Source organism: Capra hircus, chromosome 14 (assembly GCF_001704415.2).
Source record: "Capra hircus breed San Clemente chromosome 14, ASM170441v1, whole genome shotgun sequence".
Classification (NCBI taxonomy): Eukaryota; Metazoa; Chordata; class Mammalia; order Artiodactyla; family Bovidae; genus Capra; species Capra hircus.
In genome coordinates, this window is record NC_030821.1 from 47317180 (window position 1) to 47344607 (window position 27428).

Here is a 27428-nt window from a genome sequence, read left to right on the forward strand (position 1 = left end):
AGAGGTTTGATTGTTTTCTTACTTATACTTTTATGTGTATTTCAAACTCTCTATAACGTATACTTATTTCTTTTGTAGTCAGGGAAGAAAACAAACACTATTTTTTGAAAACTATAGATAATATTAAAAGACAAAATTATTTTTAACCAATAAAAAGTATTGTTGCAGTGCACTAAGGAAAGCCTAAAGAAATTAGCAAAGGACGTAAACAGATAATTCACAAGAGAAAAGCATTTGAATTTTCAATATATAAAGAAAAGACAAATGTTGGATTTCACCTTTAGTAATCAAAAATGTCAGAGTGAGTGCTCAGCCTCTTGCCCACCAAATTAGCAAAGATTTAAAATCAGTAATATAGTCTCTAGAGTGCAGTGAGATGACCACTTATGTTACTGATAAGGGTATAAATTAGTACAGTTTTCAGAAAGGTGGCTTGATAATAATACGTCAGAACCTTAATGCACTGATCCTTTTACTCAGTAGTTTCACTTTTAACTTCTATTCTAAGAAAACAGTTATAGGCAGAGAATTGGTAGAATACTAAACATTTACTGAACACTTGTCCTATGTGATTTACATACATTATTCCACTTAATACCCTTATATTTCTAGGATAGGAGCACTGGTATTATCTCCTTTTTATAGAATGTCCAAGAGAAGTTTAGAGTGGCTAAAACAAAACTTGTGTAAGGCCACACAGCTACTGAGTGGCAGATTCTAACTCAGGTTCAGTGCTTTCTAGAAATCCACTCAACTCCACGCTGTATCTCTCACATGGTAGTTTTTTTTTTAACCAATAAAATATAGAAATATATTTTAAAAATTCCAAAATAGATGAATAGTGGTTAATGATACATCCTCACTGAAAATTGTTTTAAAACTGCTTATTAAATATAGGGAAAATATTCATGGTCAATTCCAAGTTTTAAAAATAGACTGTGCAGTACAGTGTAGCCTTGATTTTAAAATGTATGGCAAATTATCTGGAAAGGCTACATACTGAATGAGTCCAACTATTTGACACTCTGGAAAAGGCAAAACTGTGGATTAGCTAGTTGCCAGGGAGTGGGAGTAAAGAGAGATGAATTAGGTGGAGCACGGACGATTTTTAGGGCAGTGAGACTATTCAGTATGATTCTGCAGTGGTGGGTATAAACCTGTAGAATGTACTACACCAAAGGTGAACACTAATGTAAACTGTGGGCTTCAGGTGGTGAAGATGTGTCAATATAGGTTCATTGATTGTAACAAATGTACCACTCTGGTGTGAGATGTCAACAGCAGGGGACCTTATGCGTGTGTGGGAGCAAGGAGTGTATGGAGACTGTCATTTTCTGGTCAGTTTTGCTGTAAACCTAATATATTTTTTTAATTTATTAATTTTTCTTAAAGTATGGAATGTTGAAGAAATTGGAGGGAAATTTTAAAAACTGCTGTCTCACATACAGGGTTATCATTACCATCTTTCTAAATTCCATATATATGTGTTAGTATACTGTATTGGTGTTTTTATTTCTGGCTTACTTCACTCTGTATAGTCGGCTCCAGTTTCATCCATCTCATCAGAACTGATTCAAATGTATTCTTTTTAACGGCTGAGTAATACTCCATTATGTATATGTACCACAGCTTTCTTATCCATTCATCTGCTGATGGACATTTAGGTTGTTTCCTGGCTATTATAAACAGTGCTGCAATGAACATTGGGGTGCATGTGTCTCTTTCAATTCTGGTTTAAGAGAGGACATTTGTAAAGAAACCAGGAAGGTGGGAAGAAGCACCTGGAACAGCAGGAAGACATTCTGGAAAGGGAATGACCTATGCAAAGGCCCTGAGGTGGGAATACATTTTGCTTCTTCAAGAAATAAGCAAGGTCATCCATGTAGTTGGAGCAGAGTGAATGGGGGAAAGTTATAGGATCTGGATCAAAAAGGGCTTTGTAGATTGTAGTAAAGAAAGTTGGATTTATTTCTAATTGCAGTGGGAAGCCATTAGAGAGTTTTTAGCATGAATATGGTAGACTTGAGTTTACACTTTTAAATGACTGGTCTGCTTATATAAGGAACTAGAATCATTGAGACCAGTTAAGAGACAGTTGCTTTTGGCTGAGACTGTAGCAGTTCCAGACATGATGAAAAGTTGGAAGATTGACATATAATTTGGCGAAAGCCCTGGCAGGATCTGCTAATAGACAAGATGTGGGAGGAGAGAGAAAGTAGAGTTAAGGATGGCCACTAGCTGTTGACCTGAGTATCTAGATGGATGGTCATCGTACCTGAGATGAGGAAGGGTGGGTTTGTAGTAGTAAGACCGGGGAAAGAGCTGTCCTTAACTCTTCTGAAATGAGCAGATTAAGTTTGAAATACCTATTCAACATCCAGATCAAGAGGTTATGAGCATTTAGGTTTGGGTCTCAGAGGAGAGAAGCAAATGGGAAGGTGTAGTGGGGGTCATAAAGGCATAAGATGACATATCATCTCAAAGGGGAAAGGGTAAGAGGGTGTAGGATTGGGCATTATTAGACACTCAGACAATTAGAAATAGGACCAAGAAAGAAGAACTTGCAAGAGAAAGTGGCAAGGAGTGTACAGTGAGGTAGGTGGGAAAGTACGAGGCATCACAAAGACCTGGAGAATAGTATTTCCGGAATGAGGGGTGTTCACTACTGTGTCGAGTGACTGTTGGATCTGCCCAGGATATTGGTTGGTAATGACTGTGATAAGCACCATTTCATTAAGCAGAACATGTAAGCCCAATGGAAGTGGGTTGAAGATAAAAGGAGAGTTGAGGAAGTGAAAACAGGAAAGATTGATTGGCGTTTCCACAATGGCAAGATGCAAAGAGTTGGGCTGTAGGTAGAGAGGATCATAGGATCATGGTGTGGGGAGGTTGGTTTAAAACAGAAGCTATTTTAGACGTGTTTGAGTGTCAGTTGGAATGATCCAATAGAAATGATAAATTATGTGGAAAGGAGAGGAAGCAGCAGAAAGAGTCAAGTCCTTGGGTAGCAAGAGGATAGTTCAGAACACCAGTGACAGAGCTGGACTTCAGTAAGAAGGAAGGAAGAGTCACCAGGTATAGATGCTGGAAGAAGAGGCTGTTCTCATTGTGAAAATACCTCCCTCATAGCTCATGATTTTCTGTCTGTCCCTTTCTGTCCTCCCCCATCAGTCCCTTGATGGCAGGGACCATGACTCGTCCACTGGAAGCTTAAGCACCAGATTTGGTAGGTAGAAGGCTCTCCTATGTCTTTTTAATTTTTTTCCAAAATTTTGAAAGTAATAGTCTACAGTGAGCACTACTTTTAATAATTTGCAGACATTAACTTTTTTAAAGTAAATGTCTAATCACAAATCCTAAAAATAATTGAAATTGTCCAAGAGATTAAATTTTGATATTATTCTTTTTGTAAGTCATATTTTCAAAATGTGGCAAAACACAAAGGAGGTGCAAGAGGTATGCTATAAAATGATATTCAGTGTAGTTCCAGTTTAAGTTTTTTTTTAATGTATATACATCCAAAAGAAGATAAAAGATTTTTCACGTTAAAAATGTTACCAAAAATACATAAATTCTACAATAAAGGATTTGTCTCTGGATAGTGGGCTTCTCTGATGGCTCAGTCCGTAAAGCATCTGCCTCCAATGCAGAAGACCTGGGTTTGATCCCTGGATCAGGAAGACCCCCTGGAGAAGGAAATGGTAACCCACCCCAGTATTCTTGCCTGGAGAATTCCATGTCCAGAGGAACCTGACAGGCTACCGTCCATGAGCTCACAAGAGTCAGGCACAACTTAGCAACTAAGCTACCACCAGTGGGCATAACACAACCATAAACTAAACTATAAGTTCTCTTTATATTTTTCTTTTCTGTCGTTACTATTTCTTATAATTAGAAAATTGTTGAATAATTATAGTCAACTATTCCAACTTGACTCAAAGCCCTGCATTTATGCAGCATGTTATCTTACAACTCTGGGCTTCCCTGATGGCTCAGATGGTAAAGAATTGCCTGCAATGCAGGACACCTGGGCTCGATCCTTGGGTCAGGAAGATCCCCTGAAGAAGGGCATGGCAACCCACTCTGGTATTCTTGCCTGGAGAATCCCATGGACAGAGGAGCCTGGCAGGTTGCAGTCCATGGGGTCATAAAGAGTTGGACACGACTGAGCGACTAAGCATAGCACAGCACATCTTACGATTCTAGGGTACTGAAGGTTGAACTTAAGTATTGATTCATTTTGGAGGGACCCTTTTGTGCCTCAATTTCTTATCTTTAAAATTGGATAATGATAGTATCCTATGGTCAGTATGAAGATTCAGTACATAAATACCTATTAATTTTTTTTTTTCCTTGACCGGACCATGCAACATGTGGTGTCTCAGCTCCCCATCCACCGATCGAACACATGCCCCCTGCAGTGGAGTGGAAGTGCAGAGTGTTAACCACCTGACCGCTAGGAAAGTCCCCCTCAAACATCTGTTAGGTGCATAGAACTAGCTCTGACATGCGGGAGGCACTAAGGAAGTCCAATCTGCTGTTCTTTCCTGAGTATCTTTGATGCAAAAATTGGAGTAGGGCCATGGAGAAAGAAGAGGAGGTGGCTTAGGGAATAGATAGGGAATGAAAATTTTGAAATAATAAGTGGTTTGCTGCCAAAATTCCCATGTAGAATTCCAACAGAAATCACACTGGAAAACAACAGAAATTCTGCTGATGTTCAGTTTGCAAAGGCAGATGGATCCAGTGCACTCCTTTTGTTCTTTCCTCCTTTATGTTGTTCCTCCACCCCCAGTTCCAAGAGGGAGGGTATCTTTGGGGCAGTTAAATAGCTCTTGTGTCTGGCTCCCCTCACCCTGTGCTGTCCCTTCATAGAAAACAAGGATGCTGGCTTCTTGGCCAAAAGAAATGTGTTTCTTGGGTTGTGCTGATTGCCTTTTCTTGTCCTCTTCTTGCCTCATGTTTTGAAGGCTGACTTGTGGGCCTTGCTAGTGGTGTCTGTGTCATAGAGCAGAGCCTTGCCGTGTGCAGAGTGATGTAGAGGGAGAAGCTGGCTAAAGGGAAACTCTTGTCACATCAGTACAGAGCATTGACCTTGACCTCTATCAGCACTGGAAACTCAGTCTTCTTATCTGCAGGGTACACATATAGACAATTGAAATGATGTGATTTTTGCCCAAAGCCACTTGGTGGTGGTGGTGGTGGTGGTGGTGGTGGTGGTGGTGGTGGTGGTGGTTCACTCAGTCATGTCTGACTCTGTGACCCCATGCACTGCAGCACGCCAGCCTTCCCTGTCCTTCACTATCTCCCGGCGTTTGCTCAAACGCATGTCCATTGAGTCGACAATGCCATCCAACCGTCTCATCCTCTGTTGCCCCCTTCTCCTCCTGCCCTCAATCTTTCCCAGCATCAGTCTTTTCCAATGAATTGGCTCTTCACATCTTGATTAGGTAATAGTAAAGCTAAGATGGGAAAAGGGATTTCCTACCTCAGTATCATTACACAAACCTCTCTAGCCATGTCCCATAACCTGGCAATTTCTCTGCAGGAACGTAAAGGAAATAGTGGCATGTTGATGCTGTCACACGCCATTGTCATATAGCAGATCCCATTAACAGAACATACTGTCTCCAATGTGTTATTTGTTAGCTTTGTTTATATGTTGTACTCTACTATTAGTAGTTGCTCAAGCAACCTAAAATCTGTTTTGAAAAGGTTTGGAGGTAGGTGGGTAAATAGATTGCTTGATTGTTAGATGATGGACAGACGGATGTACTTGTAAATTCCTATTGTTGAGTAGGCAAAAATATTATTTTAGCTGCCTCTGTCTATCTACATTGCAGCTTCCCTGGTGACTCAGATGGTAAAGAATCTGCCTGCAATGCAGGAGACCCAGGTTTGACCCCTGGGTTGGGAAGAGCCCCTGGAGAAGGGAATGGCAACCCACTCCAGTATTCTTGCCTGGAGAATCCTGTGGACAGAGGAGCCTGCCAGGCTACAGTCCACGGGGTCACAAAGAGTTGGAGACAACTGAGCAACTAATAGGCATCCACATGTGACAGAGAAAAAGTGCCATAAATTCACTCACGCGTACTCCATCCTGGACACTGTGCTAGGCATTGAGGAGAAGAGATGAAATATAGTCACTGCCCTCAGGAGTCAGGATGGGAGGTGGAGACAGTAAAGGAAGGGAACGGTTATATCACAGTGAATCTCCACAGTGATGGAAACATGTAATGATAGCAGAGTCCAAAACCGAGATCACCAACCCAGCCTATGGGAGGAGTGATGAGACAAGAAGGCAGGAGATACGACTTCCACATGATGTACGTAACCTTTGGGGTGAGAGAGCATGGCATTTAGGAACAGTTTGAGTAGATCTAAAGTGTTGGCTCAGATGGTAAAGAATCCCACCTGGAATTCAGGAGCCCGGGGTTCAATCCCTGGGTTGGGAAGATCCCCTGGAGAAGGAAATGGCAATCCACTCCAGTCTTCTTGCCTGAAGAAGTCCATGGACAGAGGTGCGTGGTGGGCTACAGTCCATGGGGTTGCCACGAGTTGCACATGATTGAGCAGCGAACACACACGCAAAGCAGAGTGCATGCCAAGCAGTTGGGAGATAAGAGGACAGAGGAGCCAGATTATGAGAGGCTTTGTAAACTCTGCGAAGGACGTGCCATGTTGTATGAATGCCCAGGGTAATCGTGAACGAATGCTTATCTTTGCTATGGAGATGAATTGCATCGTGAAGTCAGGGGTATCAGTACTCTAGAGGAGAAATCACCAGGGCTTGTTTGTGGGAACAGAGTCTGGGGGCAAATGGAGAAGCTCTTAAGAAAATAGTCTGGAGATGATGTGGGAGTAGATTTGATGTACTGGGCTGGGAAACCAGAATCTTAGTTCAGGCTTGAACAGTAAGGTAGAGATGGAAAGCCCAGGACAGTGAGCTGACTCCAAGAGGAAGATGCTAAGTACAGGTTTTTTGAGTTGTTGAATTTGAAGTGTGTTCTGTACATCAGACAGACTCCAGCAAGTGTAGTAAATGCAGGTCTGAAGCTCAACAGAGAGAAGTGAGTTTGAAGTCATCACTCATGAAATTGGTTAAAATTCCAAGAAGAACATATTGAGTGAAAAACATCTCAGGGGTCTCTTTGTGAGATTTCTGTTTGGCAACACAGAATCTCAACATACACTGATAACATATGTAAAACAAAAGTGGATGTTCTAACAAACTGGTAACTGACCTGCCTGTGACGCTATCTTCCTAGTTTTACCAAAGTCTCTTTTTCATTATTTTTTATTGTGGTATAATTGACATATAAGAATATGTAAGTTTCAGGTGTATAACATAGTGATTCACACTTTTAAAGGTTATATTCCATTTATCGTTATTTAAAATACTGGCTTTATTTCCTGAAAAATAGAATAAAATAAAATACTGGCTTCATTCTATGGATGAAGCAACTAGGAGGCAGCGTGGCCTGAGGAAACAGTGAACACTTCTTTGAAGTTCAGGCCCAAGTTTAGGCCTCACCTGAACAATGAATGCATGAGCTTCACCCATCAACCCTGGTGAGCATCAGAGATGGTTCAGAGGTGCAGTACAGTTAGAGAATATTTGGAGCCCCAGTCAGTGCCTGGCACCTGGTGGGCCTCTGCATGTAAAGTGCCTTTTCTGCTTGCCGAACAGACATGCCACTTCGGCTGGTAATTCATGTAATTGGCTGAGGGCTGTCAGTTTATTTAAAAATCCTGAGAAATTGACCTGTTGGTGTCACCTATGACAGACTTTTTGTTTAGAGTCTTCATTTTGACAGGTGCCCAGTAATCTTCAGTCTGGGAGATTTTACTCACTTACCTTCATAGGAAGTTTTCTTAGTAGAGAAAAAAGAAGTCTTCTTTTCTCTCTCTTTTTTTTTTTTTAAATTGACGAGTGCAAGAGAAAGCCTGTAACTTCAACTTCCCCCAAATGTGCTTAAGTTGTGGTCCCTGGAGTCTTCTCCCATTTCGGGGCAGTTACAATAGAGCCTCTATCTGGGCTCAGCCAGTCCAGTATGCTAACAGCATTTCTAAGGAAAGGCTTTTCAGTCCCAGATTCTTCTTGCTACTAATTGTGTGCTACTCCTTTGTAAGGCAGGTAGAGGACCGGGGCAGGCAGAGAGGATGCTGTTTTTTGATCAACATTATCTGGTGATTTTGTTTGCCTCTTGGAAAAACAATCAACTAAGAAGTATCTTCTGGTATTGTGTTTTGTCAAGAAGTTAAAGGGACATCTTAGGTCCAAGATACCATCCCTTTTAATTGGTGGAAATTGCTGTTTTAAACACACATTCATGTAGTCCTCCTGGATTTGCAGATAAAAAATGTTCCTACTAAATAAAAAATAAGTAGCTTGGAACATTCATAGTTGAAAGGTAGTATTTAGCATGTTTGTAATAAGAACATGTAGAGGTGTGGTGAAATAATACTTTCTCTTTGCAAAGTAGAAATTATAGTCTTTGCTTTCTTCAAAATATAGGGGAAATTACTTGCATTCTAAATGCCAGAAATGAAAGATTCACTCTTCTTTCAATCACATACCTATTCAAATTGTTGTAAGCAGAAGTCAAGGCCTTAAGGAAATTGACAGAAGCTTTCCCAAAATCCAAGAGAAAATGTAAAACTTTATGTTAGAGTTAAGAAACAACTGAATTTTGTAAAGCTTTTTAGGGATGATAGTAAATAAGATGCAGATATCCGTCTGTGTTCTCAAAGTGTTTAAAATCATGTAAGCTCAGAGTAAGGACTCAGAAAGATGAGGGTGACATTGAAACTGCCACAGAGGATTAACAGGAATCGACAGAGCTGTATGGAGTGAACTTAGAGAAGAATGTTCTAAGCAGAAGGGATATAGAACAAGGGTCAGAGATTTGAGTGAAGAAAAATGTCAAATAAGGAAAGTATAATATAGCCTAAAGAGATAACTGAATGTCATGAATCTACGTTTGTTCATCAGCCTGGTCATTCACTTAAACATTTATCAAGTGATTACTGTTTTGTGCACAAAGATGCTTAAATATTAATTATTCTTTAATAATAAATATTCTTTTAGATGCTTAAAATAGAATGTAAAGAAGATTGACAGCCATTGCCCTACTTATTAACAGTTTTAAAAAAATGCTATCAGCATTTTAAAACAGTTTGAAGAACTATCAGCCATTGTTTGGTTAAGAGAAATATGAAACATGTATAATTGTGAATAGTATTCAGCAATTTAAAAGATAATAGAGATGGTTAATTGATAGAAAATGATATTTATTCCACATTGCCGAGTGGAAGAGAAAGTAGCTACAAAACAGATACCTGGCTTTACCTGCTATTTTGGTATGTGCTCTGTGCTCCAGTCTTATAGTCCTGTCCAGCTCTTTGTGATTCCATGGACTGTAGCCCGCCAGGCTCCTCTGTCCATGGAATTTTCCAGACAAGAATAGTGGAGCAGTTACCATTTCGTACTCCAGGGGATCTTCTCAACCCAGGGATCAAACGTCTGTCTCTTGGATCTCCTGCATTGGCAGGTGAATTTTTTACCCCAGCACCACCTGGGAAGCACTTTTTTTGGGGGGGAGGAGGGGGTATATATCACCTATCAAAATTTAAGCTCTGTGAAAAACATGAGGAAGGCTGAGTGAGTGAGTGAGTGAGTAGGACCAGGAAGAATGATGGAAGAATTTAACAGAGCTTACTTCTGAGGGATGGAATTGAAGTTTATTTCCTTTATATGTTTTTCTGTTTTTCATGAATGCTGTACATGAGTATGTATCATTTTGCAATCAAACAAGACAATAAATATATTTTCCTTAAAACTACTAACTTTTTAACACTGCAATGACAAAACGTAAAAATGTTAGCAATTAATTTCCTGTTGGGTTGACCCATTCTTTCATATTAAATTCTGTCAGATAATCTGGAAGGTTTCCTTCAGTATCATCCATGTGCTTGGTCCACGTAGGAAAGGAATAGGCAGAAATAAGGTCCAACTTAGAAAAAAGAGAGAAAAAAGACCCATAAAAAGTTATCTCTTCCTTCCAAGAATTTACTACCTGCTGGGATACACAGAAGTGATCTCTGTAAGCCTTCATTTCCTTGTCCATCAAATGTAGAGTTTAAGGGAGGGTTGGAAATAACATGGGCTTCCCTGGTAGCTCAGCTGGTAAAGAATCTGCCTGCAGTGCAAGAGACCCTGGTTCAATTCCTGAGTTGGGAAGATCCCCAAGAGAAGGGATAGGCTTGCAGTATAGGGACCAGACACATAGTAGCTCTTAATGATTGTTGCTTCTGTTATTCAGTGAGCTCCAGAGCATTCGTCAGGGCTGACATAGAAAAGGAACCTTGCCTTGACAGGTGAGAGAGGCGAGACAAGGCAATCCAGCAAGCAATAGACACAGTCGTTATCCAGTGAAAGAGGGGCGTGGAGACCAGGCTGAGACTGGCCTGCCGGGAGCATGTGACCCCTCCAGATGGGCTGTGAAGGAGAGACAGACATGGCATTGGATGGGCAAGGTTAAGGCTCAGTAGAAAAGCCTTCGAATGCCCATTTGCATCGGCATATATTTAGTGTTTCTAATTTAATTTTTCCTGAGCATCTATTAGGGCTTCCCAGGCGGCGCTGGTGGTAAAGAACCCACCTGCCAGTGCAGGAGACTTGAGAGACACAAGTGTAATCCCTGGGTTGGGAAGATCCCCTGGAGGAGGGCATGGCAACTCACTCCAGTATTGTTGCCTGGAGGATCCCATGGACAGAGGAGCCTGGTGAGCTATAGTCCATAGGGTCACAAAGAGTCGGACACAACTGAAACCACTCAGCACACACGCAAGCATCTGATCACCTTCTGGTTAAAAGGCAGATACAGAAAGAGAAGTGAAGTGTATCACCTGCCGCCAAGAAGCTAACCCTCCAGAGTGGAAATTGTATTTCGGGGCAGGGGGTTGGGGGTGGGGGGTGGACAAAGCCTACTCTGAGAGAACTGTATCTGACAGTGATTTGATGCACAGGCTGGATTGAAAGGAGAAGGGCTAGAAGCATGGTGAATCCCATGTTCCATTCTCATAGCTTTGTTAGAATTCTAGTTCCTTCCCTGAGAGAAAATTCTAGTGGCACTCACCTGTACCCTCTCTCTCCAGCCCTTCCCTTGTTGATGAAGCCATTCTGGCTATATGTGCATTTCATTTATTTTTGTATACTTAGTGCCTGGTCTAGGTGGTCAGTCATTGTTAGTTGAGTACATAACAAAATGAAAGAATACAGAATGTGTGTCCTGTAATATATAACACAGACCATATTAACGCTATATAATACTTTCCTGAATAATATACAAACAACCAAAAGATATTCTTTGTGGCTTGAAATGTTTAATCATAGGAAAAGGGCGTGGTTTCATAGGAAGTGAGACTGTGAATATGAACAAAATTTTTCCTTAGTTTTCAGCCCCCAACTCCTTTTCCCTCTGCTATTGACATGCATTGGTTTGGGGCATACCAGAGCCCCCTGCACCCCCATGCTGGAGGAAATTTACCAGATAAGACAGTTCACACAAAGTAATGGAGCTTACTTAAGTCATTTACCCTTACCGGAAGTCTTTGTCTTATAAAAGAAGATTGAAAAGGGAAGATTTCAAGGGGTGGAATTTCAGACCCCCTGATACTTAGAAGAGAAGAGAGAGCTTTTTGAGTAAGAAAGTGCCTCCTGAGAGGTCCTTACTCCCCACGAAGGGGCTGACAGTGAGGGAAGGTGATGATGGAACCTTCCTTCAGCTCATGGGGAACCTATTTTTTTAAGTGCCTACATCTGGTTCTGCCAACTTTTCTCTTGGGAGTCAGCAATAATTATATGGCAGAGGAAATCAGCATGGAAAATTTTTATGCACTTATTAACTAAGGGTGTTATTCTGAGCTACACATTCTTTGATACAAAATTGAGGTTTTTTTATCAGTATAAAGTCATCTCGCTGTATATGTCAACTGAAATTGACAAATTGGTCTCTTTTAAACTTTCAAATTTTACTTCCCACCCCTGCAAAAAAAGAGTCACTTAAAAAACCAATTACATAAGAATTAAAGATTTTAAAATTTAAAAAAAATAAAAAATTTAAAAAAAAAAAACCAATTACATTGAGATATGCCTTTGAAGATTATAGACAAATGGCTTGAAGGTCAATGAAAATGAATCAATAGACATGGAATGATAATAAACCAGAACTTGTGTTTGTTGCAAACACTGAATTTTAGGGCGAAATATTGTTTCAGAGATTAAAAAATCTCTCTTAAAATATGACCTGTTTAATATCACAGCTTTAGTTCATTGGTTTATGTATGATCAAAACAGAAATAGTCCAGGTAAATGAAAACTTCTAGTTAAATGCTTGGTGAATGAATTAGTATGTGATTAATTTTCTTCAAATGGCAGTGACAGTTAAAAGAAAGTGATTGCAGGAAAGGATAAAAGGTTTCCTGGTTTGAGTATGTTTCCGTGCTTCTGGCAGCAAGTTTGCAATAAAAAGAATGATTTTTATGAGAATGTGATTATTCACAGCAAGACTAGAGTTGGTGTCACTATGAAAAATTCTTCTTTGTAGATACTCTCAGCAGGAATAATAGATCTAAAAGAAAGGCAACAGGAATTACAAAGAACACTGTGGCCAGTGACAAATTATGTTTGCAAAATGATGGGCAAACCCATTGAAAACTGAGAAATCAGTTCAGCAGTAAATCAAAGGCTTATTCTTAAGAGTAGTCCTGACAGTCAGAAGAGTGACATTTATATTAGACATGTGCTGAGTTTTCTTTTTTTCAAGGCTCTGAATTATTATTTTGTACATTGTCAGGCTTTACTGTTTTATCTTACTACTTGATTTTAAATTACATGATACAATTAAAACTATGATATTTTAATGAAAAACTACATAATACAATTTGACATATTATGAAACATTGATGCACTACCCTGTTTTGTATTTGAAGGCATATAACATAACATTTGGGCAAACTCCGGGAAATGGTGATGGACAGGGAGGCCTGGCATGCTGCGATTCATGGGGTTGCAAAGAGTCGGACACGACTGAGCGACTAACCTGAACTGAACATTTTCACTGATTTCTCTGCAGATTTGTAAAATGCCATATCTTCTTATATTAGCTGAACTATAAATGAAGCTATTATATTTGGGCCAAAGCTTTCTGTGTATAGTATCATGCGGTAAGGGTACAGAATACACTGAAATGTATTTTGTGCTATTGCACAAAACATAATCAGTAAAAGATGGATCTTGCAGCATTAAATTATTAGGCATTCACCATATACCTTTTCACTTGGTGCTTTTTATTCACTGTATTTTTTAATTTACTGTATTTTTTTAAAGAAAGGAAAATTGTGTTGATATCATTTGATCAAATGTAATAACATGCCATAATTATCAATTAAATGAATCCATTACTTTTAGAGACACAGTGTTGAACAATTTCAGATAAGCCCATTTCCTTTTAAAAACTTATCTTCAGTTCTGTCTGGCTTTGATTAGTAAGCCTTCTTTTCCTCACCCTAAGGTGGAGGGTGTGAATAAAGACAAATATATTTAATATGACCATGTGGTAAAGAAAGTATTCATGATTAGAAAGAAGGAACTCCAAGCAGAGTGAAACTGACATATTTATTAACATTGTACCACTCGCTAAGAAGAAACCAGCTCCGTGCAATTCCTTTGGGATTCTTGGAGAAGTGTGCTGTGGTGGTATTATCATGCCATCTCACTTTTAATGAGCACATTTTTAAAGGAATTAATACTATAAGAAAATATTACAAATTTGAAAACATGTTCTCATCTTCTCTTTAATTCATTAATAAGCTTGATAGCCCTATAATTTTTATTTACTGATCTTAAATATTTAGTATATCCTTGTACATATATGAAAACGTAGCATAAGCACTTTATCTTCTGCTTTAACATGCCATCTTCACATGCTTTTCAGTAAAGATTTTATCCTCTAAATGTTTTATGAATATTCAGCTAAACAGAATGAGATTGAAATAGCTAATGTCTTGCCTTTGCTGAAACTGCTGTAATTCAAGTCTTGGGTTTCAAATACAGGTACTAGAGATATTCTAGAAAAATATCTCTTTTGTTTAGATAATCCCTACAGGATATTGTAACTTTAAATATATTAAAATATTGTTTCTCTAAGTAAGAAACAATAATTAAAAACAGCATATGTCTCTACAAGTTGCATCTTATTACCAGATCTCAAAAATTGATGTTAAAATTCCTCTTACCTAGTTTGAGATTTGAAATTGTTTTTTTTTTTCCCCCCTTGTTGGCTTCTATATTTGTGTCATCCTATTCCTATCAAAACAGAACGGGATATTTAAATATTGACTTATTAACACGTGTTGGCACTGATGCTGTGCTGAGTAGATAGTTTTAAAGTGGGAATGTAAAGATAAATTTGTCCAGCTGTATTTTAATTCCTTGTGTTCCCCAAACTGTCTAACAGAATGAGGCAGATTTCAAAAACTCCCTTTGTTCTTCATGTCCTGTGCTGTAGCCATGGGTAATCTGCAGCCTTTTCTTTGCAAGGAAGCATTGTGCGGGAAAGCACGGGCGGGCCACAGGTCACAAGGTGCACCCCAGACGGACATGAGCAGTCCTGCTGCTGAGAGCCAGAGTAACAGGGCTGCAGCCCCACACCCTTCTTCCCAGGCAGCCCGTGCCACAGGCATGCCACCAGTCCACAGTGACAGGCACAGGGCACAGCAGTGCTGTGACTTCTCGTTGCATCCATTTGAAAGTGTAGTGCGGGTTTGGACACAGCTTTAGGAAGCATACTACAAGCACATGATTTAGACTTACTATTTAGATCAGTGAGTCTAAATACACAGTGTGCTAATTGAACAGCCTCTTTTATACAGAGCAAAATATCCCAGTAAAATCCAAGTTTCTGCACATTTACTGACGGACGGAATTTCTTTCTTTCCTGTTTTAAGCAAAGTATATCATTGATTTATGGTGTTGTGTTAGTTTCAGGTGTACATCAAAGTGATTCAGTTATACGTATATTTTTTTCAGATTCTCTTCCATTATAGGTTGTTGCAAGATATTGAATACATTTCCCTGTGCTACGCCGTACAGACAGAATTTCTTTACCACAGGGCTCAAGGAGCTGAATCTAATTGTCAGTGAATTAGGAGCAGGACTCTTCACATCTTTGCCATCAATTAGTTTGCTTCTGGACCACCCCTCCCCCCTTCATAGAACTTCCAAGTCACAGAAAATCTCTAGGGTTGACCCATCTTTACCTTATTTTTCCAACAAAATTATGCAGATATCTAGGCAGTCAGGAGTTATTTCCAAAAGCCGCGTGGAAATCACTCCCTTAAAAACCTCTGTCACTCAAATACTGGTCACCTTGTAATGCCATCTGTACAATTGGATTTTTTATTAGAAAGAGGGTAGTGTGAGCAGATCCACAGAGAGAATCTTTTGTTTTTTCTTTTAATTTTTCAAAGCACTGTTAATCACTTGCCTTCCAGACAACTAATGTGAGTGTGTGCCATGTGTGGTAGTCGCTTCAGTTGTGTCCGACTCTTTGTGACCCCGTGGACTGTGACCCCATGGAGCCCACCAGGCTCCTCTGTCCATGGAGTTCTCCAGGCAAGAATACTGGAGTGGGTTGCCATTTCCTCCTCCGGGGGATCTTCCCGACCCGGGGATCAAACCCACATCTCTTATGTCTCCTGCACTAGCAGGCAGGTTCTTTAGCACTAGCACTACCTGGGAAGCCCATTTGAGTGAATTGTCTTTAAAAGTGCTAGAAATACTCCTGTACTCCATATATTACAGTTTTCATATTTAGGAATAAAAGGAAAACGTTCTGGTAGCTTGCAGATGTCTAAGGTGTCAAGCTAGTTATCTTATTGTTTGGTGGAGAGGTCAGAGCAGTGGATGTAATTGCTTGATGACAGAAGGGGGCAGAGAACCTAGCCACCGTGTCCCTGGCCAACTCCAGCAAGTCTCAGGAGGCTTACTGATGCACGGACACAATGGAAATAGCTCCTTCTCTGAGGATGCTTTTTCTTTCCATTTTTGCTTCATAAAGGAAGGTATTGAAACAATTAGTCGGCAGTATGGTGTTCGTTTTCTCATGGTAAATTTGGAAAATGGAGCAAATATCGCTTCAGTCAGCAGAATCAGGGCTTATATAACTCAACTTCTCCCAAGACATGTTTGTAACATTTTTATATTGTTCCCTTTCATAACGTGCAGACTGCCTCCAAGTCTTCAAGTCTGTTTATGCAAAGCCTGCAGGTTTACTTGGAGTTTATGTTTCTAGTGTCAGGTTCAGGGGTGTAAACGCCTCAGCATCCTGACTGTGATGTCACTGTGTTTGGCACAGAGAATAAGACCCATTGTAACTGTCTTAATTCTTTTCATTAATTTTCCTAAATGAACGTGAATGGCACGGTGTGTTTTTACATAATTATGGCACAAGTGAGAGGCTTGAGGGAAAAGTCCAACCACTACGGTATCAAAGCAGAATAAATATTTGCAGAAAAATTCTGCCATAACTTAATATTTTGCATATGAGCCCCTGTACAAAATCTGAGTTATTCCCGGAGCTCAGTCCAAAAGAACATGTCTGTGGCCCAGCCCTGGAAGGCCAGAGATGATGATGGATCGGAAAAAGGTCAGCTTGAGTTGCAGTGCCAAGAATAATGACAGAAAGAACCAAAAAGGCAGAATAACAGTGCAACCAGAGTTCTGAGGGAGACCATGCTTTTGCTGCATGGCCGTGAGATAGGACCCCATGTGGCTTTCTTCCTGCTCCCAACACTGGACCTGGTATTCAGCTGCTTCATGGGTTGGCACTTTTCCCCAGCCATGCATGTCAGCATTTTATAATCCAGCCCCACAAGGGCTGAGATGTCTGTAAGCTGAGGGCCGAGAGTCACTGAAGCTTGCTGATTTTATTGATTTTACTGCTCTGTGAGAAGCACAAGGCATGGCACATAAAGGGAAGCCAGACAAGGCTGAACTTTGGGCGTTGGGTTTGTGGTTTATCTGAAGGATGCTTGCTCATAGGAGCCATTTCAGGTACAACAGAGCTTGCACGCCAGTGCCTATGGATTCAGCATCATGCTTCCCTGATGGTTGCCACCTGCCCTCATTCCACTCTACTGTGACTGTGACCGAGTCCTTGTTCCTAGGCTTCGAGCCTTCTAGTAGGACATGTGACAAAATCATGCTAATACCTATGCTCTCATCTACCCTTGTGCTCTGCCCCTCCACCCTTGTAAAGACCGACTTTCCATGATGGCTTTCCTCCTGGGAAAATTTCTCTCTGAAGTGCCAATCTTTTGGAGGCCAAGAGGAGAGATGAAGGGGTGGGGCTTGAACTGCAGGATGGAGCTTGAACCTCCGAGCTCTGGGCCAAAAGAGGGGCAGTGGTAACAAATGCTGGACCCCCAGGTGGGCATGGGGCAAACAGAGGTGAGGATACATCCTGGAGCAGGAATCTCGTAAACATCAAACAACTGACAAGCCAGCAGGGGCCTAGGTTGTGGAGTGGGCCATAGTCTAAATTATGCAAAATCCAGGGATCCTAGGGAGAAATAATGCTTGGGGATCAAAGGCCTGTATAGTGTCTCAGCACTGAGGTTGCTTAGCTTTTCTGAGTCTTCATTTATTTGCAGCCATAAAATAGGCTGTAACCTTAAATACTATTTTGTGTCCAACATAAGTATCAGTAATTCAGCTCAATAAAGGAGTCTGTGTGAGTAGAAACAACCATGGGCCTGCCTCTGCAGATGTGCTAAGTCACTTCAGTCATGTCTGACTCTTTGTGACCCCATGGACTAGCCCACCAGGCTCTTCTGTGCATGGGATCCTCCAGGCAAGAACACTGGAGTGGGTTGCCATGCCCTTCTCCAGGGAATCTTCCCGACCCAGGGAACAAAACCACCTCTCTTATGCCTCTTCTAAAACCGGTGGAGTTCTTTACCACCACACAAATATAGAAAACAGCTCTTATTGGAGTTGTTATCCATCCCTTCAAGGGAAGGAAAAATCCATTCTTCATAGGATATAGACTGTCAAGACAGGATACCTTTGTAATCCAGTGTCAGTGGGTGGTGTATTCCTGGTGCTTTAGGACTTCTGGAAAGGGAGGGACTGAGCTCAGGGTGAGAACAGTGGGCCCAATGTGTTAGCAATGTCTAATTCAGTACAAAATTATGAAATTTACCTAGTGAAGGATAACCACAACTTTGCCTAGCACTGGCTTGACTCTTAGAAGCTCTTTGAGGGATGTGGGTATGTGTTAAAACTGGTTAAATAAAAATGTTAATTAGATACTCCTCTCGTATTGACATGACATGATGTAAACCTTTCTACAAAAACATTGATAGTGACATCCCTTTGGAAAGCCATGAACAAAAAATAGTTCTCTGCTTATCTCTTGATCCCTTTTCAGCCCTGCATCAGTTCTTGTATCTGTACTTTGAGGGTTAAGAGAAACTGTTTAAGATCTTTCCTTCCTACCTCTGAGACCTGCTGATTAACTGCACAGAGTCCCTTTGCATCTGTGGGGTATTTTCTAGAGAGAAGGATGGCTGGCCTCCAAAAGGTCACCTTCCCCCACCCTCACACTACAGCCATTCAGAAGTAGAGTACCAGCATCGACAGTCCCTGTCACCTGCTGGTCCATGTAACTCTCCCCCTTTGGCCTCAGGGCCTTTACACTTGCTCTTTCCTTGTCCTGCAAAGCTGTTTCCCCAGATACTCCCACAGCATTGCATATCCCCTTGCCTGCCATATTGTTTCTCCTTAGCACTTATCACTGTCTAACAGATTGTACATTCTGCATGTTTTCTTGTTTGGATGTCTCTCCCAACTGGAATGTTAGTTCTAAGATGGTAAGGATTTTTGTGTTAAGTGGTGTGTCCTTAGCATCTATAGCAATACCCAGAACAGGTATTCCTTAATAAATAATCAGACACAATAATAAATAAATGATCACCTTTTTAACCCAAAGCACCCATTAGCCACTTTGGATCCATGTTGAGTGCAGAGTCTATCAGGAGACAAGGAAATGACTACTTCACATCCCTACATGAGACCCCAAGCCTGACACCCATGTGTGTTTGGGTCCCTTAGGTGTCTCAAGCCTCAGCAGGCCAGAATAATGCCTGACCAATTAATTAATTAACACTAAATTGGTTGCACTGGCCATGGGAGGCCCCTATGTGGATGCTACCCCAAGACTTGGATTCAGTAATGGCTTGAATTCCTTAAAATCTTACTGCATACGTTTTGGAAGTTTATTTCAATTACATTTTCAGCACATTCAGTCTTTTGGGAATAAAAATGTATTTTCTCATGAAATTATATATATTCTGCACTCTGTGTATTAAGCATCTAATTATGGTTTTTAGGCATAGATTTTGGCACCTGAAAATATAGAAAGCTTCCATTATTGTCTTCTGCGTCTATAGACACTTGCAGTGGGGCTTTAAACTTTGTTGCTGTTGTTGTTTCATTGGTTTCATTTCTTCTCCTATCCCTCAGTTACCTAACTGTCTGGGTTTAGAATAGATTTGCAAATGAAAAGCAACCAAATTCAGACAGCAAAAATGGAAACCTCAAATTAGGCTCTTAGGGAAAAAAGGCAAAAAGCTGGATAGCTTCTGAAAAGTGAAAGAAGGGAAGCCTTATCGCCATGGAGGAGACAATTTCAGGATATCAGAATGCAGGGAACTGCAGTTTTCTAATTTAACAGTAAGTACACTGAGTACAAGTTCACATACAGGGCTCAGCTGAGAAATGAAATGATATTTCAGTCTCTTGATAGTCTCCATTCTTTGAGGAATTAGTTTTTTATGGGTAAGCATCAAAATAGTAATATTATAGTTTCTTATTAAAAATTTTTTTTAAATACACAGCTTATTTTCCAAGACATTTTTACCATTATTTGTAAAGTCATAATAGTGACTTATCATCTTTCATATTGTTGTTCAGTCGCCAAGTCATGTTATCAATTGCAAGTTTGTGCAACAGACTACTTATCTATTGTTAAGTAAACTGAGAGCTCATTCCAAAAACACATTTTACATAGACACATTAATGATGTTTTAATTCCTAAAATCGCCAACTAGGCCCTTTAAGAATGCTCTTGATTTTTTAATCTCTTTTTATTGGAGTATAGTTGCTTTACAGTGTTGTGTGAGTTTCTGCTGTACAGCAAAGTGAATCAGCTATATGTACATCTCTGCTTCTGGATTTCCTTCCCATTTAGGTCACTACAGAGCACTGCGTAGAGTTCCCTGAGTACATTCTCATTAGTTATCTCTCTTGATTGAAATCATTCTACAAAAATTCTCTGGCTAAGGTATATGTATGGCTGATTCCTCTTGCTGTCCACCTGAGACTATCAAAACATTGTTAATCGATTATACTCCAATAGAGAATAAGTTTAAAAAGAAATTCTGCTAAACAGCAGGGTTTTGTGGTTGCTGTCACACCAAACTGTGCTTTAATCAGATCATTGTGAAGTGAGTTTGGTTATCTGCAGGTAAAAAGGCTGGGAGCAGTTGACCCTTAATTAGAGTAAACCAAGATACTGAACAGTATTTCAAATGAGGGCCCAGCCTGGGAACAAAAAGCCTTAAGGAAAGCTGGCAGGACAAAACAAATACAGGATTCAGGCAGACAATAGCTGTGGTAGAGTCATCAACAGTCATTAGAAGATAAGGCTGCTCTGTTAGTAATGGAGATTTACAACTGCATTAGCTTAAGAAAAGCCTCTTAACACCCTGTTTTTCCGAAGCATTCTTCCCACCCCTAGAATTAACCAGGTAACTTTGGGTCAGCTTTGATTCCTTAAATTCAATTCTTTTAAACATATCTTTTCCTCTTCTAATGCCTCAACTTCCTCCCTCTCTCTGTTCTTTCTCCCCAGGGAGAAAAATCCTGCATTAACAGCACTGAGGCTTTGGGGGGTTCTGTTTGTTTGCGGGAGTACCCTTTTTCGCATTTATGTTTTTTAACCACACACCCTAACAGAGTCGTGTACCAACGGCATTTTTGTATTTCTGTCTAGATGAATGGCTAGATGGTAGAAAGTCACGATTTAGTAATTCTTTAAACCCAGAATAAGTACGTTGTTGAAAAAACACGACTATCATTCATCTTTCACCCTCCAAATTATGTATGATAACTCAGAAATTTCCCATTGAGTTTTGCAGGAATGACCTGTTTTTAAAATGTTAAATTCACAGTCCTGCCTGCGAGGCCTCCTAGACCTTTATTCCTTTTTTTTTCTTATCTGGGGTTATGGACCTCAGGAGAGCAGGGAAGGGTTACAAGGTCAAAGCCTTTTCCTCCTTGGAACTTGTGGCTTGCTGGGAGAGGGTTGCCTGGAAAATAGATGCTTTAGAAGGAAGAGGTTGGGGTCAGGATTTTAATTCTGTTAAGCAACAGCTGGTTTGAGTTTCTTTCTACTTCTATCTCCTGCTCCCTTCCTCACAAATCCATGGAGAGAAAGAATTTGTGCAGAAGGAACCGGCAACATAAAAATCCACTTTCTATTCCTAGGGTGCTTTATCTCGGGCATCTTTGTTACACATTGAATGTCAAGCATGAGAGGGATAGGATAGATTTGATGAGGTGAACTCTATGGGAAGGATGACAAGAGCTTTAGTCCAAAGAACCTTTTAAAATACAAGATGCACGCCTGCAGATTTCTTATAAGATTTTTTCACTAAAACTTTTAATGGAAATAAGTGTCAGAAAGGCCACTGTGGTATTTGGAGGCTGACTGCCAAGAGAAGAATCATGGCTAAAATATTAAAACATGCCAAGTGCGTATTACTTGTTTCTGGACTAGAGACCATGTCTGTCTCCAAATTATAGTTTGCCTTCATTTGTTCAGCAAATGTTTATTGAGTGTTGCTCTTCCCACAAAGATGCTGGAGGCTGGGGCACAGCAGTAAGATGTAGGAGTGCTTACATGTGAACAGGTGTATCAGTGTGAACCGTCCGACTGGGCTTTAACCCACAATTACACCCCCTATTCTAAACAGTTTATGCATGGTGCGGGATTTTAAAATCAGGTCTGTTCCAATCATATTTTATAATCAACTCATAAATCCACTATTTAAAATGAATATGTAATAACAGAAAAACAGTAAAAAAAAAAAAGTTAAGTTTTGAAAACAGTAAAAGAAAAAAACACCTCATGGTTAATTTTTTTAGATTGGGAAGTCTCCCATGCTTTTTTCCTACACACACACACACACACACACACACATGTGCACGCACGAGCAAAATAAAACTCACATCTCTCAAATCAATAGCAAACTAGTAACAGATTTTCTGGTCTGGGCTCCACGCTGGCCTCAGGCTGTGTTGGTGTGTGGCTCAACAGCAATCAAAGGTCATAATTTCATTGGCAGTTAGCATCAGGTTTAATTTTTCTAGCATGTTAGATTTACCGAAATGTCTGGTTTCAGTTACACTTCGGCATTGACTGAATCAGCTCAGAGCAGTGTGATGTCTTCAGGTACCTGAGGTTTATGGAACACATATGCTAATTGTTTTCAATCACTTTCCTTTCTAAACACAAAAATGTGTTTTCTGAACCTGAGTAACAGTAGTCCTTATTGACATTGCTCCTTTCTTACATTGAAAAAAGACCCAAAGTAGGTAAAAATGTCAATTTAACAAGACTGCCACCTACTGATTGACGTGGTTGGCAAACACTACCAATTTCAGTGTTTGGAGGTGGTTGTTTTTAAATAGCTGTGTACGGTTTTTCCCAAAAAAATGTAGATCCTTTTTGAAAATTAACATGTATCAATTTTAATTGTGTTTTAGGAATGTGACCAAGTTCATATAGACGATGTCTCTTCCGATGACAACGGACAAGACCTAAGGTGAGCCCGTGATTGGGAAGTTATGGTTTAATTGCTCAGCTCACTAAGATGAACTTTCTGTTTGGTTAACTTTGGGCTTTTCTTACATCTAAATAGCACATATAACTTTGGAACAGATGGCTTTCCTGCTGCAGCAACCAGTGCTAATTTATGCTTGGCAACCGGTGTCCGGGGTGGTGTAGACTGGATGAGAAAGTTGGCCTTCCGCTACAGACGAGTAAAAGAGATCTACAATACCTACAAAAATAATGTTGGAGGCAAGTGACTATCACCAGTAGCTTGCTGGGTTGGTTAAGACAGTCTCAATAAAATACTCAGAGCATCATACATTTACATCACATTTTTTAGGGATAGAACAGCTTTTGCTGAGAGTAGTTTCATCTAACCAGTGATTATCCTGCTGTAATTGAATGAGAGAAGATTTAGAGCCAGCTGCCCTGGCCAGGCTAATCTAGTCCTGGCTCCCTTTCTTAGCAGTTGTGTGAGTTAGTAAACTTACTGGAGTAAGTTTCTTGACCTCTTGCCTAAAGGACTTAAGATGAATCATAAAGCATCCTTCTATCAGGTAGATGCTTGTATTAGTTCATCTTTTGATTGTGTTTCAAAAGGACTTTGGTATGAAAAGGAATATATTGACTTCCCTGGTGGCTCAGATGATAATCTACCTGCAATGCAAGAGACTTGGGTTCAATCCCTGGATTGGGAACATCCCCTGGAGACGGGAATGGCAACCCACTCCAGTATTCTTGCCTGGAGAGTTCTATGGACAGAGGAGCCTGGTGGGCTGCTACACAGTCCATGGGGTTGCAGAGAGTTAGACACAACTGAGCAACTAACACACAATGAAAAGTTTAAGGGTGATTGTTGGTTTCTAGCATGGCTAAATTCAGATGCTCTGGTGATGCAATCAGTAATCCTTGGCCTGTGATTTCCTCTGGGGTCAGTCCCTCCCGAAAGGTGGCAAAAGTGACCACCAGTAGACCCAGGCTTCTATTCAACCAGTCCAGCACCTCCATGGGGTGGAGAAACATCTTTCCCAATAGATTCAACAAAAAAGTTCCAGGTACTTTCAGTGGCCAAGACAAGGTCATATGCCTATTGTGGGAGCCAGAGGATAGTGTTGTGTCTCTGTGCAAATTATGCAGTTGGAGAAATAGGGGTGAGTAGGCTCCTTCAATAGAAGAGAGGACTTCTATAACTAGAAAAAGGGATGTCGGGAATGCAGAAACAATAGATGTCTCCTACAGTACTAAATATTTGTTGAATGGTATGTGAAAAATTGCTTAGTACACGTAAAGCTTGAGGGAGGTATTAGAGTAGTTTTAAATGTTTATTGTTTATAAAGTTGGCGAGACTCGTTGATAAGGAAGTAGTTCCTTTGCTTTTAAATCCACAGGTCTGCTTGGTCCAGCCAAGAGGGAAGCCTGGTTGCAGCTGAGGGCTGAAATTGAAGCCCTGACAGACTCCTGGTTGACACTGGCTCTAAAAGCCCTCACACTCATTCACTCCCGGTAAGTTGTCCCCAAGTCACTTTGTAGGGCCTCTGCCTGAAGACAGGCTTTGCTTGTTTATTTTGGAGACTTATTTTTCAACTGCCTTTTTTTTCTTTCTGTTCTCATAGAACGAACTGTGTGAATATTTTAGTAACAACTACTCAGCTTATCCCAGCATTGGCGAAAGTCTTGCTATATGGTTTAGGAATTGTATTTCCAATAGAAAATATTTACAGTGCAACTAAAATAGGTAAGCTACTTTTTAATCATTTATATTACAGTCAACCTTTTGCTTTCAGGCTAGTAAAAATGAAAGGCAACAAATAGGATTTTATTTACAGGATTCTAAATGTCAGAAAACTAGAATAATGTTTAAACCAATTTTATTGTCAAAATTGCCTTTAGATATCAAGATAAATATAAAGCATAATTCATGTAGCTAAACTCAGAAAATTTTACTTCACTGGCTGACATTAAAACTTATGCATTTTACTACAGTCAACTTAGCATCATTTTTAGATTATTATTTTTATTCTCTTAGGCAGCATCAACAAAAATTATTTTATAAGCTAAAACAAGTAGTTATATAGAAATATACAAAGCAGAAATAACTAATAGCTTTAATTAGGCAACTCCAATCTATTATTATTACTGGAACTATTTTTCTTTTTTTTTTTTTTGCTTTAATTTAACATGTGTAAATGATTAAGTTCTCATTTTTGTTATGGGGATCAAAAAATTAGATTCTTACAAAAAGAAAATGTAGTTAGGAAAGGTTAGTGTGAAATTTACTTAAAATATCAACCAAGACAAAACAAAAGTAGGAATTAAAAGAAGACATGGCTCTTGTTCTTAGGGAATTCACTGTCTAACAGGAAACAGACAACAAAATAACTATAGTATGACAGAGTATTCAATGGTATATAAATGAACACTTATCAAGTATTTGCTAGGTGCCCAGAATTGTACTAAACATTTTACATATTTAAAGTCCATCTTTGCAACCTTTTCATTTTACAGCTGAGGAAGCTAAATCTCAGAGATGTCAGTCAGTCAGTTTAAGTTAATAGCTAGTAAAGTTGAGAGTTAGAGTAGATCTCCGAGTCTAAGGTCCAGCAGACCATTCCACACGCTGAGGGAACCTACCAGTAAGTGCCCAAGTGTGCACTCCATTGGGGGAGCATTCAGTCCCACTCAGGAGGAGGCAGAAGGGCAAGTGTCAGTGAAAGTTAAAGGGAAGGTATAACATTTGAGCTGGGTATACAAGAGTATATAAGAGTTTATATATAGGTAGTTTATAAACGCAGATGGCTAGTGAGAACAAAGCAACAGAGAAATTAAAATGTATTCCCTGCTAAGGGACTTGTGAGTTTTTCTGGGTGATTAATATGCAGTATTCATGGGTAGCTGGCAAGGTAGATTTGGGTTTTAAGTGCCCTTATATGTTGCTATCGGAGAAGGCAATGGCACCCCACTCCAGTACTCTTGCCTGGAAAATCCCATGGAAGGAGGAGCCTGGAAGGCTGCAGTCCATGGGGTCGCTGAGGGTCGCACACGACTGAGCGACTTCACTTTCACTTTTCACTTTCATGCATTGGAGAAGGAAATGGCAACCCACTCCAGTGTTCTTGCCTGGAGAATCCCAGGGACGGGGGAGCCTGGTGGGCTGACATCTCTGGGGTCGCAGAGAGTCGGACACGACTGAAGTGACTTAGCAGCAGCAGCAGCATATGTTGCTATGATGAGGTGAATGTTATATAATTGAGTCCTAGGGACAGAGGATGAGTGTCCTGGTAAGTGGGAAGAAGGTTGTTTCTGGCTAAACAAAAAGAGGCAAAACAGACTATCTATCTCTGATTTGTTCTTCTCTTCAAAGAATTTACTAAACTATCACTAAAAAATTACTTGTTTAGTTATTTGTTCATAGTCTCCTTGATAACTGAGTCTGTCTGTATCATTCATCATTGTAGCCATAGGGCCTAGCACATAGTAGGTACTCAATGTTGAATGAAATGGATGAATATATGGTTGTTTATTCAGAAGAAGGCTGACAACAGAGGTTTCTTTTAGGCAACTGGATCAGTATTGACACTATTAGCTGATGGGGCAATAGGTTTGACGACAAAAATAAAGAGTTTGATCCTACTTATGTGAGTTTGAAGAACCTGTAGGATATTCAAATAACCCTATAAAGTTGGAACTAGTTGGAGTTTGAGAATGACTGCTGCCTCCTGAGAAAGGCCAAGAACAGAAAACTAGAAGACCCTTATAAAACAAAGAATTCCTAGTAGCCTGATATACCCAGAATTTTTACATGTTCTCACATAAATTAGTAATCAATTTCCATTAACTCAGGTCTTTATCTGTACCAATTAAGAGAAATCATGTTTTGTGAACAGGGATCCAAGATAAGGTTTTATTGGCACATGAAAGAAAGAACATATTCCAAATAAGCATATAATATACAAGGGATATAGTACTTAACTTCCTAGAAGGAAAGGAATAGTAGTATATTACATGTTCTGCAAGCTGAAGTTTAATCTCAAATAATCTGAAAATGTGAGGATAATAGGAAATTATAATAACAATTAAGAAAGTATTTTTAATGAACATATTGTTTGCAATATTGGAATTTTTTTCAATATAGAATAAAAATTCAATTTAAATACTGTACAGTGGTAGAAATGATCTCAAAACCAGTGGTAGAATTACATTCCTGTGATTTTTTTTTTTTTAGTAATGAAAATAGAGATTGAAACTCCTGTTAATTACTGCTAATCTTGCCATCAAATGAGATATGTCATATGGGGATCAGTGTAGAAAAACCAGGGATTTTTTCCTGTAGGCAAAATGGCAAAATCAGAGAAGGAAAGGGACTGGTCTGTCATTCAGCAGAGAGCTGTGATGTTCTTTCAGACAAAATGGATTCATCAAAATCAAAATTCCATGTAAGACCTCAAATTAACCTCTAAATGTGAG

General features: G+C 39.8%; 1 protein-coding gene across 1 annotated transcript in view; it reads left to right on the forward strand.

The window, feature by feature from the left end:
- EYA1 (EYA transcriptional coactivator and phosphatase 1) overlaps positions 1-27428 on the forward strand; it is a 376069-nt gene that overhangs the window by 334431 nt on the left and 14210 nt on the right. Inside the window, exons 14-17 of the mRNA XM_018058424.1 lie at positions 22898-22956; positions 23053-23213; positions 24353-24467; positions 24578-24699. Of these exons, the coding sequence (XP_017913913.1) occupies positions 22898-22956; positions 23053-23213; positions 24353-24467; positions 24578-24699 (457 nt within the window). The remainder of the gene's footprint in view (positions 1-22897; positions 22957-23052; positions 23214-24352; positions 24468-24577; positions 24700-27428) is intronic.